The following is a 24,024-nucleotide window of genomic DNA, read 5'->3' as shown; positions in this document are numbered from 1 at the left end:
TAAGTTGACTCCAGCTACACATTTTATGTAGCTGGAGTTGTATACCATAAGCCAATCTTCTTGGTCTAATAGGGTATGTCTACACTACCCTCCTAGTTCGAACTAGGAGGGTAATGTAGGCATACCGCACTTGCAAATGAAGCCCGGGATTTGAATTTCCCGGGCTTCATTTGCATAAGCGGGGTGCCGCCATTTTTAAAACCCCGCTCGTTCGAACCCCGTGCAGCGCGGCTACACGGGGCATGAACTAGGTAGTTCGAACTAGGCTTCCTAGTTCGAACTACCGTTACTCCTCATTCCACGGGGTTCGAACGAGCGGGGTTTTAAAAATGGCGGCGCCCCGCTTATGCAAATGAAGCCCGGGAAATTCAAATCCCGGGCTTCATTTGCAAGTGCGGTATGCCTACATTACCCGCTAGTTTGAACTAGCGGGGTAGTGTAGACATACCCATATAGACCAAGCCTCACTCGCTGCAATCTCACTTGGGCATGGTTAGGCAACTAAAGGCCTGTGCCTAGATAGAGTTCACCAGGGCTAGGCCCTGGCAGGCCACCGGCACTTAATTTACCTGGCACCCACAGGTACGGATGCTTGCAGCTCCAGTTGGCTGAAGGTCGCTGTTCCCAGCTAAATAAAGCGCTGGCAGCCCATCAGGGGCTAACCCTGGCAAACTGCATTTGGCCCACAGGCAGTTTATTGTGCACCCCTGAAAAATGTTTTAGTGGGAATCTACATTTTTCACCAAAACATTTGTGCTGAAACTTTCTGTCCAGCTCTAATGTTGATGGGTATATTGCTGTTAGACTTCAGAGTTATCTTTGCACTGATGTGAATGGGCAGTTTAAGCCTCAGAACTGATTCTGATTGTTTGTTTTAAGATTCAATAAAATAGCACTGCATGAAGTGTGATTGGAAAGATTTGCAATGTAGATGAATGCTAGAAACTTTAAAAAAAAAACATGACGAGATCAGACCAGCCGACAAGTCCTAATGCACCATGCTATCTCAGTGAAACCTCTGTGCACAGGGCAGAGGAAATTAAATGAGCAGCAGTTTCTGGACAATCAACTCCCTGCTGACCGCACTTTTGGTCTTAATTGAGTTTCCTTTCTTTCCCTTGAGCAAAATAAATGCAGTGAAGGTTGCATCAATATATGGAAAAGTCAATGTTAGAGTTTTATTAGCCAATTTCACCAAGAGTCTATAGTATTACTATCCATCTCAGTACTGCCTTTATAATGATAAAACTTTGTTCAGAAGCAAGAAGTGGGATTTTAAATTAAAATTTTAGAGAATTTTAATTAGTTTTTGGCAATCATCAGGAGATGTATGACATGGGGAGAAAACCTGAAAGACAGACCATCTTGTGGTATAGAGGGAAAATCAGGGAAATAAAGCAAACTAGAGAAGGTGATAGCTTCAGTGGTCCATGTTGATGTCTTTCTAGAGAAATGGATTAATCAGTTAGAAAAAGCTAAAGGGCTGGCGGATTGTAAATTGAATGTCCTTCTTAGGTGACTCACAGGACAAAAGCTTGCCGTATAGGAAAACCAAAAATTGTGCTATTTTACTAAAACATTTCTGGGCCTTTTTATTTTATGTTACCCAAGTAGGTAGTCGTGTTGACTGAGAATGGGATATCAGTTTGCTGCAGTAGCGCAAGGCCTCTGTTCTTTGTGCTTTGTTACTGTCAATCAAATTTGCAAACTATTTGATAAACTATATGATCTAACATTCCATTATGACAAAACAGATTGCTTGGTTTGTGGAACCTAACAAGCATTGGCTATCTAACATACAATGACATGGCTAAATCTTCACACATCATATGAGTTTTGTAAGTTCTATAATTCTTTTATTTTTCTATTAGAGGCCCAATTCAGAGACCATTGAAGTGAATGGGGGTCAGACTGTAACTTAGGCAAATGCTGGAGAGATTAAAACATGTGTTTCGGAGTAATTTTGTGTTGGGAGTTACAGAAAAAAATCCTTTGTATGTAAATGTGTGTGTGTACATAACAATACATACACAATGTATGTCTACACCAAGTATAGTAATTTTGGGAGGAACCTCAGGGTTGCAAATAAGCCAGTTAAAAACTGCTACTGTTTAATGGAACTAATAGTGAATAAGAACTAATGTGATTTAAATGGAAGAATACAGCTTGGGAAAGTAAAAGATTGGATAATAGAACTGTGGTAAAGACTATGTATTGAAAAGGAAATAGCCCTAATGCATGCTCCAAACAAGTAAACATGGGATAAAGTAAGTGAATTTCTCACCACATAACATAAACAAACTAATTCCTGTTCTATTTCTATATTTCTGATAGAGATGTTAGCAAGTAGTTGACTAGTCGATGCTTATCGGGTAGTCAACTGGAGTATCGACTACTTGCTCTCCCCACCTCCCATTGCCTCTATCGGAGGTAGTGGGGGAGGTGAAGGAGGGAGAAACAGGAGATGGTTCTGAGGGGAGCTGGCTTAAAAGCCCTATCAGGAAATAGTGGGTGATAGAAGAGGTTGCTGTGAAGCAGCCTCTGCTCGTGGTGGGCCGAGGCTCACTATCGGCAGAGGCTATTCTGGCAGCAGCCTGTCTGGGCCCCCGGTGAAAAGGGCCACTGCTCTCCAGCAAACCCTGTTCATGGCAGACAGATATGGCCACTGCGAACAGGGGCTGCTGGACTCAGAGCGAGCTGGGACTGGTCCAAGATGCTGCACCTTTGCATTTTAAATGTAATAAGAACCCAGCAGCTCTTACTACATTTAAAATGCAGAGCCACAGTGTGGGTGGCTCCCAGAACTGCACCAGCTCCTGGAGCTACCCGCGCTGTGGCTCTGTAGCACGGTCCTTATCGACTAATCACATAGTTGATACAAAGTGTATCGATTGCATGATTAACTAGATAACCACAATTTAACATCCATGGTTTCCAGGCTTTTGGATAGGGATTGAGATTGGGGTTTCAAAAGGGATTTCTTTTCTTCTGCCTTTTCCCTTTTTCTTAGCAACAATCTTTAAAAATATTAAATTTTGCATCATTGTGATTTTGTATATGAGGGATTTTACACGATATTGAGTTCCTGTTTCTCCTGTAATATAGTAAGTCATGTATAGATCTCTTAGGCTTCTGAAAATTGTTTCTTACATTACTGAAGTCCTTCTCATGGTACTTTTTACTTCATTTTATATTAGGGTTGCCAACTCTGATTGAAGCTATTCCAGATTTTTTTTCCCCAGCATAACAAAATGACATTTTCTTAAAATGTCCTATTAAAATCCCCAGGATTTCTTTCAGTAGTCACTGGAAGACTCTGGGAGAATCTTGGCCAATCCTAGAAGGTTGGCAACTCTATCTTACATATTGAATCTTTTGTATGATATGATTCCTTGGAAAATTAATGAAAATGTACACACAAAATTCGTAACTGTGCAACTTGAATTTTGCATGAGTAGATTTTGTTGTGCATCTAACTTCTTTATTTAAAGGAAAGAAAATAAATGCAAAAAAGTTAAGTCTCTAGTTCCATAATTCACAGGCACCAGTGAGCAAGAACCGATTTCTGTGCACCATTGACATTAGTTTCTATTATTAATACAAGCTCAGTATGCATTTTGGTACCAGGAAATGTACTGTTGCATGTCCTTATTAGTATATGTAAATTAAGGCATTTTTAAAGCTTGCTGATAATTAATGGTTATAACTTTGAAGCTTCTGCACTTATTTTCTTCAAATTTGGCTTAGTATTTAAGTATCAAAAAAGACTAAAAATATTCAGAAAATTATAGACAAGCCAAGTACGGAGAAAATGGCGTCAGTAGTTTCACTATTAAAGTCAGCAAGATCGTTTTGAAAAATGAACGATTACCTAGCTGCGATGCATGTACAATGCATATGTCTTTTAGAGTTCATCTATACAGCAGCGTTTTCGAAATAATTGATGTTATTCCGAAATAACACTACAATCCTTTATTTCAAAATAATGTCGAGTTGGAGGACGGCACCATATTCTACAAGCCTCTCTCCTGTGATCCCACTAAAGAATATTAAAAAAAACCCTGAAACAACTGCTCATGAAGCTCCCTGATGCTGCTTAGCACCAAATTTAAACTAACCCATCCTTACCTCCGACCAGGAGTTTTCTATCTGCTACCCAAGATACACAAACTGGAAATCCCAGACAACCCATCATCTCAAGCATAGGCACACTTACAACAGGATTATCTGGCTATATTGACTCTCTCCTCAGACCCTATGCTACCAGCACTCCTAGCTATCTTCGAGACACCACTAACTTCCTGAGGAAACTATAAAACATCAGTAATCTTCCTGAAAATACTACCTTGGCCACCATGGACATAGATGCTCTTTACACCAACATTCCACATGAAGACGGATTACAGGCTATCAGGAACACCATCCCCAATGACAACACTGCACACCTGGTTACAGAGCTCTACGACTTTGTACACCCACAACTACTTCCGATTTGGAGACAATTTGTATCTTCAAGTCAGATACAGTCATGGGCACCCATGTGGCACCACAATATGCCAACGTTCTTATGGCTGACTTTGAACAACATTTTCTCAGCTCTCACCCGCTAGCACCCTTACTCTGCTTATGCTACATTGATGACATTTTCATCATATGGACCCACGGGAAAGAGACTCTTAAAGAATTTCACAGGGATTTCAACTGCTTCCATCCCACCATCAACCTTAGCCTGGATCAATCCACACAAGAGATCCACTTCCCTGACACTACACTATAATTACATGATGGACACATTTCCACCATTCTATACTGGAAACCTACCAACTGCTACACTTACCTTCATGCCTCTAGCTTCCATCCTGGACATATTTCTCAATCTATTGTGGGTAGCCAAACTCTAAGATACAATTGGATTTGCTCCAATTCCACAGACAGAGACAAACACCTACAGGATCTATATAGAGCATTCTTAAAACTTAAATACCCACTCAGGGAAGTGAAAAAACAAATTGACAGAGCCAAAAAAGTACCCAGACATAAACTACTTCAAGACAGGCCCAAAAGAGAAAACAACAGAATTCCACTTGTCATCACCTACAGTCCACAACTTAAACCCCTCCAATGCATTATCAATAATCTACAACCTATCCTGGAAAATTACCCCTCACTCTCAGAAGCTTTGGGATAAAGGCCATTCCTCACATACAGACAATCCCCTAACCTCAAATAAATTATTTCCAGTAACCACGCAACACATCTCCATCAAAATCATCGAGGAACCCACCCCTGATATCACCCCCGGTGCCAACTCTGCCCACACATCTACACTAGGGATCTAGTGTCAAAAAAGACATAATAATTCCTAATATACCATGGGTCTTCCATTCAGGCTAGAAGTGCTCTCAGGACAGGTATTACCTCCATTGAAAGTGTCTGTTAATAGTCAGTACTGGTATAAATCCACTGAAATCAATGAAGTTCACTTATGCCAAGACTGCATCTGACCACAGTCCTTGAGCCTCTCTTATTTCAGTATGACTCCTGTAGTTGTTCCCTGTCGATGCCTGTATAAAAATCCATTCTGACAGAATTAGAAAAAAACCCAGCCAATCTGTTTGCCAAAGGAAAACCTTTTGGATTTTGTTTAGACAATAGAGAATATGTCCAAAATGATCACATAAACTGCAGCATTGCCAATATCTTGTTTTTATCACAAGTGTTGCATATTTGAAATTTCATATTTCCTATGACATTTAATATTTTTCTTAAAGCCCTTGCTTCTGAAATCATATAGGTTAAACTTCTAAAATCTGGGACTCTCTGGTCTGGCAACATACTGGACCATAGATATTGCTGGATCAAAGTGCTCCAGCTGGTCAGGTTCAGCAACTGGGCTGGTGGTGGGGAGTGCAGCCCTGCTTGGGCTTCAGGCAGCGGGGCCAGTGCCCAGAAGCATAGTCGTGGCCAAACTGGCAGAGTAGGGAGCGCAGCCCCATCCACACTGGAGGCAGCAGGGAGTGCGGCCCTGACCAGGCTAGAGACAGCTGGTCCTGGTGCCCCCAGTGCGGCAGGGATAGCCTCATTCCCAGGTGGGAGCGCAGCCCTGGCAGAGCTACAGGCCAAGGTGAATGGTGTGGAAAGTCCGGTGCCTTGTCCCCCCCGGTCCAGCAAACTCAATGGTTCAGAACTGCTCAGGTCCAAAGGGCTCAGACTAGGGAGGTCCTACCTGTATTACGAGAATCTTAGCTTCCAGTCTTTTAAATACCTGTCGTAAGTTTCTAGCTTTATTGTTGTGAAGAGAACCTTGCAAATGTAACTGCTAAATGGTCCAGTACTAAAAGGACTTTAATTTAAAAAAAAAAACTCGTGATTTTTAAGTCAGTCACATGACTTTTAGGGGGTTTGGAAATGCTTAGACTGGCATTAATGAAATTAAGTGCACAGCAAGATGAATGATGCTGTGGACGAATTTCTTGGTGAGGTAGAAGGAACTATAAGCAAGGGAGGAGCAGCTGCTCAAGAATGATAAAGAATGTAGATGATCTTCCCCCCAGTTTATGAAAATGGCTGTATATAGCAAAGTTCTCCCAGTGCATACACAGGGTCCACAGAGGTCACTTTCAAGAAACGTTGTCATTCATTGAGCTGCACATTGAGTTAAAAAAGGCAGGATACCTGAAGAGTAAGTAGTGACAGAAATATTAACCAGAGTGCCATACCCCTCTCTCAATTTTTGATGGGGGGGGGACTCCAAGATTTTGGAAAGTGGTCAAGGACCACACTCTTTCATGATATTAATAGAGAAATTGTGGGGTCTGGGATGGAGGTTGGGTGTAGAAAGGCACTTAGGGTAAGGCACTGGGTTGCAGGAGGGTATGTGAGGTCTGGGAGAGAGTTTGGGTGAAAGAGGCAGGTGTGACCTGGACTGGAGTACAGGAGAGTGTGCAAGAGTTTGTGTTATGTCCTAGAGCATGGGATTGGGGTACAGGGTCTTGGAGGGGACATGGGTTCAGGAGGAGAGCAGAGGGTTTGGCTTATGTGGGATGGGGGACAGAAAAGGGGGGGCAGAGGGATGTGGGAAGGGAGAGGCTGGGGTGACAGAGGCAGGGTCTGCCTGGAAGACTTACTGGGTGACTCCCAGCCATCTGCCCAGCACTTTCACAGGCAGCATCCCTGCCTGCCTGCCTGCCCACTCCACCCCCCCCCATGCTTCAAGAGCTACGTGCATCTGTGAATAAGAGCCTGGGGGGGGGGGGGAGGGTGTCACATGCCGCCTGTTTTTCAAACAGGCAGCTCCCATTGGTTAGAAACCAGACAATGGGATTGTGCTTCGGGGCAGGGGCAGCAGAAGCCTCTCCCACTTCCCCTTCCCGGCTCACAGCTGTGAAACACAAATGGCCTCAAAGCTGTTTTTCTGAGCAGCATGCAGGGGTGGGTAGGGCAAGCAGAGTGCCTGCCTGAGTGTCTCAACTATGGCCCCGTACTGGATCTGGTGTCTTGGTGGGCCGGATCCAGCCCACATGCTGTATTTTGCCCAGCCCTGATCTAAAACCTAATAAGGTGAAATTTTGACTCCACTGATCTCCATGGGAGTTTGGGCATCGACTTCAATAGGCAGGATTTCTCTATATGCGATGCTGCATTTTAGAGGTTTCACAATTTCAGACTGTCTGATATAGCACAAAGGAATGAATTAATCATTGGTTAAACTCAATGGAGCTATGAACAGGGATGGATGTGCCAGGAGTCCTGCCTGCCTCCCTGTACTAGAGGAAGCCATAGCATTGTAATATCTAAATATTACATCTAAATGCACAGTTAAATGAGCAAATGAGTGCTCCAGTAAAGTGGTGTGGACAGCACTCCAAGTGTACATCAAAATAATGTCTTCACATTCTATTTTAACTTCACATTGTAATTCCAGGAGAGTTATTATACTAGTAAAGATAAAACATTTGATTTCATTTACTATATTTCTCATACACTGACATTTAAGTGCTCTATGGCAGTGCTCCCCAACATGGCGCCCGCAGGAGCATTCGTGTGCGCCTGCCAAGTGCTCGGGGCTGGCCTGGCCCTGGGCACATGGCGTATGTATGGCCTGGCCCTGGGCGCATGGCGAACGGTGAGCGCTGGCCCCGGGAGCGCCGCAAATTGGCCGCCCGCGCTCTGGGTGTGTGGTGCTTGAAGGAGGCGCCGGCCCCGGGCGTGCGGCACCTGGAGGGGGGGAGCTACGGCCCCAGGCGCGCAGCACTTGGAGAGGGGGGGACACCGGCCCCGGGCACGCTGTTATGGGGGGCCCTGCCCCTTGGCGCCCGGCGGGCGAACTGCCACGCCCCCTGGCACCCGGCAACCTCCAGAGGTTGGGGACCACTGCTCTACGGGAAGGTTCTGTTCTGTTAACATTTGTTCTCCCTTTAGGTGAATCACTGAACTAGTTTTTCTTGCCTGTCCAATAGCTGATAAATTAGAGACTCCAAGACAGTTTTGGAAAGAATAATAAATAACCACAGTGTCATGATCAATATTTGCTTATTGAAGAAACCGGTCTCTTATATCCAAAACTGCAGGTGAGCCATTGCTGAATGTAATTTGACATCTCCATTTGCCAAAAAAAATAAAAAAATAAAAAAATAAAAATCCTGCATTCCTGATATTTCTCATTATCAGGACTATGAAAGGTCCTGTACAAACACAGCACAGTGAGTTACATAGTGTAATGTTCACATGGGGCAGAAGATCCATGCAGCAGCCTCTAACATTCATGCCCATAGCAAGAAGGGCATGGCTGGAACTCCACAATCTCTCCTGTGTATTATTGTGTATTATTGCTGTGTGTTACAGATGAAACTATATGCTCATTTTAATTAAGCCAGTATTATGGAGTTGTTTGTTAGTCAATGGATAGTCAGTGGGATTTCAGTTTATACAAATGAATGGTCAAAAACACTGTGGAGAAGGCCTGGAGATGCACTGAATGAACAGCCATACACAGCCTGCTTTTCATCCCATACCTGCAGCAAGGTATTCTCTGCACAAAGCCCAGCTTCTCAGGAAGGGGTGAATCTCAATCATAAGTTACTTGTGTGCTCCTAGGAGATATTTTAAGATAATTTTTTTCACTCTGTAGAAACTTTCTGCTGTTACCAAACTATATACAAATGTAGTAGGCTACAATTTGTTGTCTTTATACTCAGAGAAATATGTACAGTGAGTGTTCATTGGAATTTCAGATTGCTTGACAGTAACTGAAAGCAATATTTGGCTCTGGCTCTGTAACCACAGAAACATTTACTTGACAAAAATGTTAGCACATGTGAAAAGGTATTTAAAGTTTGAGTGAAAAGGACAGAACAAAATGAATTTAGATTTAAGAATGTCTTCCATAATAACTTTGGTCTGACTCTACATATCCCATTGGTATCTCAATATAAACAATTAAGAAGGAAATTTGCTTATGTACTATCAGCTTTTTAAGATAATTGAACATTTAATTTGTGTTGTGCTGATACTGGGGGAATTCTGCAGTTGTTGCATTTGAGCCATAATAAAATTGCAGAATTCCCACAGGACTTGTGTGTGTGAGAGAGAGAAATTCCACTGTTAATTTCAATACAACGAATATTTTATTTTTATTTCTTAACTATACTATGTAGGGAAATGGGGTGAAAATTTGCAAAATTGTCCAAGAGACTTAGAAACCTAACCGCTATTAAAAATCAATGATATAAAAAAACCCACATTTTTTCAGTTGTAAATTTGGTGCACCATTAACATTTGTTATGGAAACATTAAAAACCATGTGTTAAAACTGGAGCCATGTTGATTTACACCAACTGAAGATGTTCTCCAAAATCGTTTTTTAGGGGAGGCAAGGGAATAATCCTGTAACTTACCGTGATTGCAGGTCCAGCAAAAGTCAAACTAAGCAACATCAGAAAAGGAACAGCCTCTTGTGTAGGTTCAATGTATGGCATACTGAGACTCCTGTCATAGCAGCTGAATCCAGAGTGAACTGGCTTGAAGACATCAGTAAGTTCAAGAAAATAGAGACTAACAACAGAAGATGCCAGTATGGGCAACTGGGAAGGAAAGAAAAACAATTCATTGTTATTCTTTGTAATATTAAACCTAAAAACCCTAACAACCCTATCATATTTTTTTTTGCAAAAGCAACAAAATCTATTAGTAACACAATAGAAAGTTTAAAAGGCTTCATTTCCATAAAATGTGATGTTTCTGATGTTGCAGAAGTTCCAGCTAGCAGAGTCAACTATTTTAATTAGCCTAGAATTGCATAATTTACTCAAATACAGTTAGTTGTATACAAGTAAATTCATTACTGGCATTGAAATGCTTCTCAAATGAATGAATCACTACTTCATAAGAAGTGATGGATGGATTTCTAGAGTTTCAGAGCTACAATTCATAGAATTATAGACATTAGAGATAGTAAGTTCTGTTTAGTCATTAAGGCCCACATTTTTAAAAGTACTTAGACACCTAACTCCACTGAAATCAATAAGAGTTAAACACCTAAATATCTTTAAAAAATTGGACCTAGCCCATTCCTCCATTAATACTGGACTGTGTTCTGTAGTATGTGTCCATAGTCCGTATAGTATAATTGTCCCATATAATTGTAAATACCACAAGGAATGGGGTTCTACAGCTGTCTTTCCTGACATACCATCTAACTAATGCTATTCTTTTTAACACTTCATTGCTCCTTATTATATCTGTTTTATTACTTTTAAATACAGGCAGTCCCCAGGTTACATACAAGATAGGGACTGTAGGTTTGTTCTTAAGTTGAATTTGTATGTAAGTCGGAACTGGTACATATTGTAGGGGAAACTCTAGCCAAACATTTCTCCAGAGCTCAGTTTTTTTCTCCCACACCTCACTTCCCTCAGTCCTTTATTCTCAAGCTGAGGTGTCTGCTGAGAAAAGCCACTCTGCGTCTCCCTGGTCTGCTGGGGGGAAGCAGCTAGTGCGGGGTTGCCTCACCCCGTTTGTAAGTAGAGATCCGATGTAAGTCGGATCCATGTAACCCGGGGACTGCCTGTAATTCAGTTTCCCATACTTCTGTGATAATAGCTGAATATTCCCATATAAGCCTTTAGTCAGTTGAGCTGGTAAAACTATTTGTGGCAATCTTATTTCCCAAACAATTTAGCTTTTTTCATCTGTGAGACATTCATGAACATGTTGATATTTTCAAATGTAGGCTCCAAACCTAAATCACAGGCAAGTCTACATTACACGAGGCTTCTGAAAGAAGATATGCAAATGTGGCTCAAATTTGCATATCTTCTGGGTTTTTTTCCCGGGAAGAGGCTTTTCCAATATTTGGCCCATTTATATGGGCTCAAATATCGGAAACCCCCCCTCTTTCAAAAGCCCCTTGTAAACCTCCTTTTAGGAGGAATAAAAGGGCTTTTGAAAGAGGATTTTTTTTTCTGATATTTGTCCCTGTGTAGACAGGCCAAATATTGGAAAAGCCTCTTCTGGGAAAAAAAATGGAAGAAGATATGCAAATTCAAGCCGAATTTGCATATGTTCTTTGAAGCCGCGTGTAGTCTAGACGTGCCCTATATAGTGAATTCAGGATTACCTTTACACATGCGTGGAGCCCCAAGGATTACAATATACAGGTGCACTGTTGCAGGATTAGGGCTTCATTTCTGATTCATAATTGTTTGACAAAAAGATTACACATTTGTATACCACTATATGGGTTGTTAATAAAGTAATATTTTCTATTTATAGTGAATGATTGTTCAGCTAAATCGCATGGCATTGTTTCTGTTTATTGCTTGCCTGACTTATTCATCAAAAATGTCAAATGCCTTTGCTCTTCTTGCATATATTTTATCAGCTCTTCAACCAGACTAGATTTCACACTTGACCCGGAAGTACAACAGCTTCCTGTTTACTCTTGCCTTTTGTTTAGGGTCCTTCAGCCAGTTTTCAATTCACATGATAGTGTATATACACTAGCCAATTTGAATTCAATTTCTAAGGAAGGTTTAATGAAAAACTGTATGCAATGCTTTACTTTAAGCTATCTATTTAATTGCCTTCTCCTATTCATTTTGGGTAAAGGATTTTTTTTTCTATTAAAAAAACAATTAATTTTGTCTGGCAGGATTTATTCCTATAGAAAGCATTGATTATTATAGGTCATAGCTTCTTTATCATCTAGATGTTTAGTGATTTTTATCCCTTACAAATTAGTTTTATTAATTTATTAAGGAGAAAAGTTAGACTTATGAGGGAAACTTCACCCAGGCTCTCCATGAGCTTCTGAAAGCACCGATTCTACGAGAGGGTCTTCTTTTGCAGATAGAGTATGTGGGAAGTTGTGGCAATGGCAAGCAGGCAAAAGCACACTTCTAGGAGTGTGCATGTGTAACCTACATGCCTATTGGGTGAAGTTCACTGTCCCATGTAGTGGCACTTACAGAGATAGAGAATGAGTTTGCTCTAATGCCTTAGCTGAGAGCATTTGGCCGTTAGCTCAAATGGTAGACACTCATACACTAAACTGTTACATTTGCTTTTTCTTTAGTCCTTAATATAGCTAAAAATGCAAACTTGCAAGGTCTACATAGACTATAGCTACTGCACCATTCAATGAAGATATTTCATAGCACCAAACATGAATTATTCTATTTCCCTGGCAGAAAATATTCTTCCATGGCAACACATCATCCTGTGGAAAAAATGGAATTTTCCTTCAGAACTTAATGCATCACTGGATTATGCTGCTTTTGAAATCTTCAATGTACATTTGATAAAAATGGATAAAGACAAAATTATACATATCCATTGTAGAGTAAAACAAAGTAAAGATTTAGTGTGTGATGTGTATCACGTGACAAGATAATGAATGATAATGTTTGTAAAGGGCCGTGGAAAACCGTCTGGGTCCACTAACTGGCCATTTCCAAACTTTAATTTCTTTTCTTTTCTTTTTTTTTTTTTTAGGTGAAGGCTTTTTTAAAAGAAAATATAATTTTAGGTGTGGAATGAAAGAGGCTGTTAGATGGACTCTGCTGAAATATTCTTTATAATGGAGCTTGGTTTCTGAAAATATCAGAATAGCCTTGAGTGCTATAGTACAAAGAGCCAGAGTTGGTGGGCCCCAAGATAAGATAGAAAGGGTCCAACTCAGGGGGCCCTGGAGGGAGCTGGGCCTTTAGTGAAAGGGGGAGGGCTGGGGGTCTTCAGTGCTGCCCACACTGCACAGGGCTTCAGCAGTGAGGTAAAGGGCCTATGGCTCCATCCACTGATGCTCCTCTGGTTGTCATGACACTGGCCAGGAATCCTAGGCCCTTTTAAATTATTGGGTCTAGGGACTGCCACCCATTTTTTCCCCATCTTCAGTCAGCAGCCCTGTAAAGAGCTGCAGAGTTTAGCTTATCTTCAAAATTATTGCTATGAAAAGTGTGCTGAAGGTAGTCTAAGGAATAACTTTGCATGACTTGCTCTCTGGTGTCAGGTCATTATGTTGTAATTTCAGTTTTAGGCTCATTCTGATTGCATAGGAAAGGAATGTGAATTGACATCCCGAAGAAAAAGCAAAGAGTTGGCATTTCCAAGAGTGTCTTGAATATAACACAATAAATCTATTAGATTTACTTAAATAAATAGTAAATGCATCCAATTTTTGAATTTTATTATTTTTGCTATCATTGGAAACACCAAAGTTCTTTAGCTAGATGAATTATTTAAGTTCCATCTCAGACTACGCACTCCAGATAACTCCATTTGACTTCAGTGACAGCCAGGCATATGCAGTGACTCAGGTCAAGTCTGCACTAGACCTGGGGGTCAGCTTAAAGTATACAACTCCAACTATGGGTGATACAGAGAATATGTAGATGGAGTCAGCTGAGCTTGGAGATGTTCCCAAGGTGGGAGGACGATGGGAGAAAACGCTCCTGTCAGCTTTGTTACTCCTCATGACTGCAAGGAGTACAGGCACTGGCTGGAGCTGCCATCAGTATTCGATTTACAGATCTAAACTAGACCCACTAAATTGAATGCTAGAACGTTGATCTCCGGCACAGTGAGTGAAGATGTGCCCTCAGTATGATTGCATGGTAATGCAAAGAACAAAGAGCTTAAGGGACAGTCACAGTCCCTGTGCTCAGGGGATCACTGAGATTGCTTCTGGGTGCACAAATAACTGCAGATGGGATGGGAGGAAGAAGGGTCATAGTGAGGTAATATCCCCTTATTCCACTCAACCCAGAGTTGTTCAGGTTTGCAGAAGGAGCAGCTTGAGAGAGAACCATTTGGTGGAATGGTGCAGCATACATGTTAGCCCCTCCCACTGGAAAACTCAGAAACCTGGAAAACCCATGGCCAGTGCAGCCCCTCTGTTGTGGCTAAATAGTAACCTGGGTCTATACACAGTCTGATTTCACTGATACCATATAACACTGTTTATGCAACTGTAAAATCTGACATAAAAATCATTATTATTATTTGCATTACAGTGGGACCTAAGAGTGTCAACTGAAATCAGAGCCCACATTGTGGTAGGTACTGCATAAACCACATAATTAGAGACAGTCCTTGCTTCCAAGAGCTAAATTGGCATGGGAGGCAAAGGAATAATCATTCTACTGCTTACAGAAGAGGAGTTGAGGCACAAAGAGATTATTTGGTTTGCTCCAGACCATGCTAGAGTGGAACCCAGATTTCTTGAGTTTTAGGGCAGTACCTTACCCACAATCCATATTTCCTTTCTGACTGATTCCCAGCTATAGAAATTGCATTTATATGGTGAGATTGAGCTATTTTTAAATGCAAAATATTTTAAATAGTCATATAATGAATTAATTTGAATACCTTTTATTTTCAAATGTTATCTGCAGTTTCATTATTACTAATTACAGTACAAAATCCAGGAAACACCAACATTTAACAGTGATGCTTAGGAACCTCAGCAAAGGACAGGACCCTCCCCCCCCCTCCCCCCCCACTGTGCTTTTCACTTCTATGTTTACCATATTCTTTCTGAATATAACCATGTCCTCCCCAAAAACAAAAAGAACTCTAAAGGCATAATAACCCCTACAATAATTTCTCAGAAATGCTAATGAATACTTTTATAGACAATTTGCAATATACTCTGTCATGTCCCATACAACATCTTGTTCTCAAGGACAAGACCATTTTCATATCTTTTTTTCACAAGGTAAACATAAAATGTGTCTTTAAAAAGGCAAAAGAAAGACAAGTGTTTATTCAATATTCTAAAAATTATAAATGGCTGTTTTAAAATATGAATATTTATTGAGAATTCTGCTTAGGGCTGGATTAGGGTTGTAATTTCAGGCATTAGTTTCTGACACCCTAACATGTCAGACATAATAAGATGGTAATAATGTGCATTGTTTTAATTACTAAATAGAAATTACTTTTCTTGTTTCTAATTGGAATAAAAAAAGAAAACCAAAATACCCGGGCTAATGAGTCTTCATATTCTCACATGTTCAGGCAATTTAAGAAATATCTGACTTCTAACTTCTGTTTTGGATTATAATTTACCTTTGGAAACAGAAAAGCTGATCCAAGCCTAGTGAAATCAGTGGAAAGATTCCCATTGGTTTCAAAGGACCTTGTATTAGGACCACAGACAGCACAGTTAGGAGAAGACCTAATTACGAAACTTCAAATATTGCCCATTTTTGGCCACATTTTCATGAACCCGCCCTCTCTCCCCCCACACACCTTTTTCTCCCTACTCTAATGAGGAGGCTTTCTTAAATCGAAGATTTGTATTATTCATTATTATGATAATTATTATTTATATTGTAGGAGACCTAGCCCTATCATGTAATCCCCTAAAAAAGCTTAACAAGGGGTAAACATATATGCAAATATTTTCAGGAGATGAATAAAGGTCAAATGCTCCTTTGTGTTGCATAATGTAGTTCAAAACATAGGACCCTAATTAGTCAGCAAGACCTAATCCTTGTGGAAGTGGCCCCAGATCTGGTGGAAGCTCCTTCGAGAGGTTGTTGTAAACTTATCTATTCATAGTTTTGAATGCATGGGAAGGGAAAATGTCAGGCACCAGTCACTCTGCACTGAATGTCTAGTAGAAATCTCAGAGGGTGTCAGTCCTGAGTCTGTTACCAATCAATATTTTCATTAATGACCTGACAAGTAAGCATTTAACATTTACAGGGAAGAGGTTGCAAACACTTTGGAAGAGAGGATAAGAATTCAAAATGACTTTGCCAAATTGGAGAATTGGTGAAATCAATAAAAATGAAATTAAATAAAGAGGTGCAAATTACTTAATTTAGGAAGGAAAAATCAAATGCACTGTTACAAAATGGGAATAACTAGCTAGTGTAATATTGCTGAAAAGAATTTGGAGGTGACAGTGGAGCACAGATTGAGTATGAGTTAACACTGGAATGCAGGTGCCAAAAAGTCTAATACATTCTGGGGTGTTGTGACATTATGGAATTGTGTTATGAATATACAAATCATTGTTGCAACCACTATTATGTGTTTGTACAAATCTTATAAAAGTGGGCCAATTAAGATGTCCATGAAAAGCTTATGATTCTCTTATTCTGTTTAAACTGCTCATATGGATGTATCATTGTTGTATTTGAAAATATGAGTATTGTCGATATATTTGTATTGCATATGTTTGCTTCCGGGAGATATCAACAGGAGGCTGTTGTGAAAGGGCTGTTAATCTAGTGAATAGAAGTACTTGGCTAACAATGTACCCTGGGTGGTGACAATACACATCTAATGAGCCTCTCTGTTAATGTTCACATTGTTGGAAAGCAGGCTTTTTCTGTCCATGGCCTTCGCGTATAGCCCATCCTGCCACACAAGGCCCCTCACAGAAAACTCAGACTGTGAGATACTCAGAGAAGCATGGGGAGCACAATGCAGCTTTCTGTAAAACGGGATTTGGCCTTGTAGGCATCATAGAACAGGGAGGTGAGCATGAAAAAATAGAACACAAGCTGCAAGAGAGAAATAAGACTCTCTTGACCAGTCCTTGAAAGCAGGGAGGTAGGCATAGGGAGATAAGATGCAACTGCCATGCTCACTGACCATGCCCACACCCAGCACTGTCCACGAGGCCATCAGGCGGGCATCATGAAAAATCCTATAGGGCAGTATTTCACGTTACCTCATTACCAGCCTATCAGGCCCGGCCAAGGAACTAACCCTAATAAGGTACCGGATATCAGGTTATGTTATAAAAGACCCTCAACCCCTTTGTTCGATGGAGGTTCCGTGTATTGATGGCATGTGTCTTTTTTTTTTTTTTTTTTTGCCCGGCTAAAGGATTGATCACCCTGAGGCTGCCTCCCCACCCTTCGAGTCAAATATAGGGGTGCATGAGTCCTGAGCATGCTCCGAGTTCTAACGTATCTTTGTGTTGTTATCGTTGCTGGATTTGTAAGTATTGCTTCTTAAATGTATTAGTTATTGGTTTAATTAATAGTTATATTGTGTTAATTTCACTGTGTATTTCTGTAAAGTGTATCTAAGTTCTGTTAACCACACTGTGTTAATCGTATAATTTTGTGTAGTGTAGTAGTGTTGTATTTAGGTTAAGTATAAGTGTTGGAAATAGAAGCCCAGGAGTTGTTAAGTTGTAAAAGTAGATTTATGACTAACTCCACCAGCTGCCCTAAAATAACCACAGAGAGGCTGGCTTTAGACAGAGTTTTTATTATCATTATATTGTCTTTGTTTTTGTATTTTTGTTAAGCAAATTAGAGACAGTGATTTAATATAAGTAAATTGTAATCTAGGAATTGTAATCAGTTAGGTATAGTTGTGTTCAAGTTTTCTACCCTGTAAAAGCATTAGGCAATTGTTAGTTAAAAAGACCATTTTCTAATTGTTGGTTTTGATAAAAGAATCATTCCACATAATAAAGATCATTTGTTTTACACCATCATCCAGTAGTTTTCACTAGGTAATCGGCTTTAACCCTTGAGGCTTCCACCACATCACCGAACCAAGGTGTAACACACATCAGCATGGGAATGATGGTTGCTCCCTAAAAAAAGGACTGAGTCATGCAGGAACAGGTGACTCTCATGTGCCAAACTCCATCTTGGGACATACTTTTATACAGTGAAGACAATGGGATTCCCTACACACGGCCTAGGATATAAAAAGGGCCCAGGTTTCTCCATTTGTCTTCAGTCCAGCTCCTCACCTCTGGAGGATCTTTACTATGAACTAAAGCTTTCAAGGACTTGTAACCCATCCTAACAGAGGATGCACTTTGGAGAGCTGATTTAAAACAGAAGATGATTCCACCTCTGCTACCAGCTTGCACCAATAATTTTGCAATTGGTATGTGTATTGGATTCCTTTAACAGTTTTAACTCTGATCCTTTCTTTCTTTTTTTAAATCAATAAACCTTTAGCTCAGTGGTCACCAACCAGTCGCAATTGACAGGTCAGCCCTGGAGACTCTCCAGGTGGATCACAATCTCTGGCAGGAAGCAGGCTTGCTGATAAGCAGAGCTTCACAGCCGGCCGTGTGTGTTCAGGTGTCCTCCCCCCATGTTGCTCCCTCTTGCCGTGGCTGCTGGCTGGCTGGCTGTGCACAGCCTGGAAGGAGAAGGGACACTCATGTCAGAGTGTCCCCCTACCTCTGTAACCCATCTCCACACAACAGGAAAGAGGGAGGCCAGCTTGTTATTCATCATTTGTACCCAGTGATTGGTTGAATTTCGGGTCCAGTGGTCCGTGCTGCAAGTCTGAGGGAAGGGCCTTTAGAAGCCCGTCCACCTCCTCTAATTCAAACAGTGATTGTCTCAGACTCAGAGCACTCCTGAGTGTATGAGATTGTCTGTCTGCATTTCTTAGAGACAGTACCCTCTTTCTGAGATTTCCTCAGCATCCAGCTTTCATAGTCTCTTTCTGTTACACACACACACACACACACACACACACACACACACACACACACACACACACACACACACTTTTCCTCCTCTCTTCCTCTTCCTGTCCTTCTACCCCATCTCCGCAAAGTAGGGAACAAGAGACATAGTTAGGGTTGCCAGATGGTTTCAACAAAAATACCAGACACATTTGACATTACATCACAATCTACATGACATCTTATTTAGAGAATATCAGACATTTCTATTTTCTCATTTCTATTTTCTCAATTTGTTTCCTGAACAGAAAGCTCAAATACTGGACTGTCTGGTTCAAAACTGGATACCTGGCGACCCTAGACATAACTTGGGTCAGGACAGGAGGACTGGAAGCTGCTGTGGTCTGAGGTCTACTCTGAATGGTGAGTGCCAGTGCACTGTTTTTGAGATTTTCCTAGTAGCCAGCTTATAGTCTCTTTCTCTCTCTCACACACACACACATACACAACATCTGGGTTACATACAGTCTCTTTCACACTGACCTCCCAACACACACTCGTATTGTACTTATTACAATATATTGTATAAATAGTCTCTGTAATTTTTGTCTTTCAAAGTATTTAAGGGTGTTCACTGATCTATGAATTTCATTTTAATTTCTATTTTTCTTACACTTGAATTTAATTCTTTGAGTAGTGAGTTCTAAAATGCCTAACCTGTTCATCCATATTGTAATTTTTTAAAAAATACATCTTGGTTTTTTGTTTCTACTGGGGGTGCCCATTGGCCAGAAACAGCCCCCTTCCAAAGCCAGCATCTCATGTTCCTTCCTGAACCCTATACCTCCTTCCCCAGACCAGAGCAAGTACCCCACAACCCTTCTTATACCCCTGCCCCATCTGAGCCAGTACCCTGTACCCCCTTGTGCATCCCAATACTCTGTCCAACCCAGAGCCACTCCTGCACCCAAACGCCTTCCCTGAGCTTGCACTCCTCACCCAAATGCTCAGCTCCAGCCCAGAGTCCACAGATGAGCAGTGGGGAGAGCAAGTGGGGGGTGGGGATAGATTGGTAACGCAGGGCTTTGAGGAAGGGGTAGGGCTTCAGCAAAGAGGCAGTGTAGCTCTTCAGTTGCCCTTACATTAAAAAAAAGTAATCCTGGGCACAAAGAAATTGGAGACTACTGCTTTAGACTGTGGAATCTAGAGGACTGGCTAGAAGCGTGCTCTTTTGCAGTAAGGTCTGAGTTATAAATTGACCTGCAAGTGTGGCTGGTCCTTTGGGATCAGAAGAACTTTTTTCGATTTGGTGAGATTGATTTTTCATAACCTCTCACCTGTACAGGGAATAGTACTGCCGGTGGCACAGGAGAACTGGAGTGTCTAAGGAAATTGCTTGTATGACTTCTTGCTAGTATTTTGTTACAGGTGTACTTTATAGTGGAGGACCTCTGTCTTAGGCCGTAAGTAGCCCTCCCTCTAAGTAATTCACCCTGAATTGACACACACAGCAGTGCCCTCAGAAAACCTCCTATATCACAGGTGTATTAACAGTAGTGTTATATGTAAGATATCAAAGTTAATTGTCCTGATCTACTTGTCACTGGCAATGCTTCAGCTGGAGTAATATGTCCATTTCTGTGTGCCACACTTTAGGAGAGAGATGAGCAAATTGGAACTATACCAGCAGAAAGCAAACAAAAAATGATAAAATATTTAGAAAACCTGATCTATGCGGGCAGGTTAAAAAAATGTGGTGTATGTAGTCAATCTTCAAGTCACCAGGGCCTGATGAAATGCACCCTAGAATACTCAAGAAGCTGAGTAAGGAGATGAGAGTGATTAGTTATTATCTTTAAAAAGTCATAGAAGACAGGAGAGATTCCAGAAGATTGGAAAAGGGCAGATATAGTGCCCATCTATTGAAAAGGGAAATAAATTCAACACACGGAATTATAGACCAGTCACCTTAAATTCTGTACCAAAAAAGATAATGGAGCAAATAATCCTTTGACAAACAGGATAAGGTCATAAATAATAGTCAACATGGATTTGTCAAGAACAAATTTTATCAAACCAAACTAATATCCAGTCCAAAAAAAAAAAAAAAAAGGGCTAACAAGCCTTTTGGATAAGGGAAGTGGCAGATGTGGTATATCTAGACCTTAGTAGGGCATTTGATATAGTCTTGGTTGACCTTCTCATTAACAAACTAGGGAAATACAACATATATGGAGCTACTAGAAAATGGGTGCAAACTTGTTGGCTAATGATTCCCAGAGAGTAGTTATAAATGGTTCACAGTCATGCAGGAAGGGCATAACAAGTGGGTTCCACAGGAATTAGTTCTGTTCAATATCTAGATATTGGCATAGACAGTACGCTTATAAAGTTTGCAGATGATACCAAGCTGGGAGGGGTTGCAAGTGCTTTGGAGGACAGGCTTATAATTCAAAATGATCTGGACAAACTAGAGAAATTGTCTGAAGTAAACCGGATGAATTCCAATAAGGACAAATGCAAAGTATCCCACTTAGGAAGGAACAATCAGTTGCTCATGTACAAAATGGGAAATGACTGGGAAGGAGTACTGCAAAAAGGGATCTACAGGTCATAGTGAACTGTAGCTAAATATGAATCAACAGTGTAATACTATTGAAAAAAAAAAGCAAACATAATTTTGGAATGTGTTATCAGGAGTCTATAAGTAAGTAATTCTGCTCTACTCCACACTAATTAGGCCTCAAGTGGAGTACTGTGTTCAAATCTGAGCTCCACATTTCAGGAAAGATGTGGACAATTTGGAAAAAGTCCAGAGAAGAGCAACGCATATGATGAAAGGCCAAATAAACACATCATATGAGGAAAGATAGAAAGAATTGGGTTTGTTTAGTCTGGAAAAGGGAAGACTGAGAGGGGACATAACAGCTTTCAGGAACCTAACAGGCTGTTACAAGGAGGAATGAAAAATTATTCTCCTTAACCTCCAATGACAGGACAAGAAGCAATGGGCTTAAATTGCACCAGGGATGTTTAGGTTGGACATTAGGAAAAACTTCCTAACTGTCCGGGTCATTAAGAACTGGAATAAATTACCTAGGGAGGTTGTAGAATCTCTATAATTGGAAATCTTTAAGAGCAGGTTAGATAAACACCTATCATGGATGATCTAGATCAGCGTTTGCCAAACAATGGGCCGCGGCCCGGTCCAGGCCTTAGCGGGGCTGCCAGGGTGTTCCGGGCTCCAAACATGCCCGTGCGAAATCGCGTCCCCGAACCCTATCCCGGGCTGGACGGAGGATGCAGCCGGGAGATCCAGCCTCCCAACGTGCCCGTGAGCGCCGCATCCCCAAGCCCTGGCCTGGGCTGCACGGAGGATGCAGCTGGGAGTTCTGGGTTCCCAGACTGCCCATGCGGCGCCACGTCCCCAAGCCCTGGGCCAGGCTGGACGGAGGATGCAGCCAGGGTTGCTGGACGGTGGTGGTCTCCATGGGTGAGTGGTGGACTACTTCTTATGGGAATTCAGTGGCTCCTCCAAAGGGCAGGCTCTCTATAGGGGCAGCACAATGCCAGGGAGCGCAGACCACCTGGCAAGGGCAGCGGGAAAGGGCTTCATCTCCTCAGAAGCATGTGTATTTTCATGCAGACAAGCGTGTGTCATTGGTTTTCCTGTCATGTGATACAGCAGCCTCAGCTTGTTTCTGCACAGTGGGACAACGTGCACGCCCTCTTAAATTAACTGCTTAAGTTTTCTTCATTTATTTTCAACAACATCCCCTCTCATTTTCATCTTCAATATGGATAAATGGCTGAAGAATGCGACTGGAAATACAACTAAAAATGTTTGAATGATGTGCAGTCTAGTAAAAGTGAGAATAAGAAGATAAAAATTCCTTGGACCACAATTATTCTGATGAGTATTTGAAATTTGGTTTTATAAGTGTTGGTAGTGATAATCACTTTCCATTATGCATAATCTGTCACACAGAACTATCCAACGAGTGCATGAAACCATCAAAACTGAAACGCCATTTGGAATGCAAACATCCAGAATACGCAAGTAAGCCCATAGATTTTTTCATAAATAAGAGAAATGAATTAGCTTTTGCTAAAAAAAAGCATGAAAAGTACACTTTCTATGGCCTCTTCAAATGAAAACCTTGTGTTGGCTTTATATGAAGTTTCAAAACTAATAGCCAAGACAGGTTACCCACATACTGTTGGTGAAAGGTTAATACTTCCTGCATTGCATATTATTACATCCTGTATTTATGGAGGAAAAAAGGGAAATCAGTTGGGTTCTCTGTCTTTTTCCAACAATACAGTGAAACGTAGAATTGAAGAAATGGCGAAAAATATTGAAGAAATGCTCATTCATCGAATACAGAATAGTCAGTTTTTTGCATTACAATTGGATAAAAGCACTGATGCCAATTTGATGTGTTTTTTTAGATATAATTATGAAAGCTCCATTCAAGAAGATCTCTTATTTTGTAAACCACTTCCAACAAGAACAACGGCTGCCGAAATTTTTAAGCTAATTAATTATTTTATTATTCAAAGCGATATTGACTGGAAAAAGTGTGTTGGACTGAGCAGTGATGGGGCTCGAGCAATGGCAGAGTCTCGCACTGGGCTTGTCCCGCGGATTCGAGCTGTAGTGCCTGATTGTGTATGGGTGCACTGTAATATTCACAGAGAGGTACTAGCTGTGAAAACTATGCCATCACTTTTGAGTTCCACTCTTCAAGAATGTGTGAAGTTTATAAATTATATAAAATCTCGTCCTTTGAATTCCAGAATCTTTACTGCTTTGTGCAACAAATTAGGAAGTGAACATGAGCATCTCTTGCTACACTATAAGGTTCGATGGCTGTCGAAAGGAAACATTTTTAAAAGACTCTTTGAAATGAAGGATGAAGTTTTATTGTTCTTGGAGTGACTCCCTCCATGGGCAAAAGATGTTATATTTACATTTAAAGACAGGTTTCATGAATTTGATTGGTTAACAATGGTGCCTTACTTAAGTGACATATTTTGTCTTTTAAATGATTTAAGTTTGAATTTACAAGGCACTAAAATTAATATTTTCAAAGTTCAGGAAAAAGTTGAGGCAACAA

At 41.0% G+C, this 24,024-nt stretch overlaps 1 protein-coding gene across 1 annotated transcript in view; it reads right to left on the bottom strand.

The window, feature by feature from the left end:
• Positions 1 to 24,024, bottom strand: part of PLPPR4 (phospholipid phosphatase related 4) — a 59,993-nt gene that overhangs the window by 19,545 nt on the left and 16,424 nt on the right. The window contains exon 2 of the mRNA XM_006119840.4: positions 9,897 to 10,082. Coding sequence (XP_006119902.1) covers positions 9,897 to 10,082 — 186 coding nt within the window. The remainder of the gene's footprint in view (positions 1 to 9,896; positions 10,083 to 24,024) is intronic.

Source organism: Pelodiscus sinensis, chromosome 9, assembly GCF_049634645.1.
Source record: "Pelodiscus sinensis isolate JC-2024 chromosome 9, ASM4963464v1, whole genome shotgun sequence".
NCBI lineage: Eukaryota > Metazoa > Chordata > Testudines > Trionychidae > Pelodiscus > Pelodiscus sinensis.
This window is presented reverse-complemented; position numbering and strand designations above follow the sequence as displayed.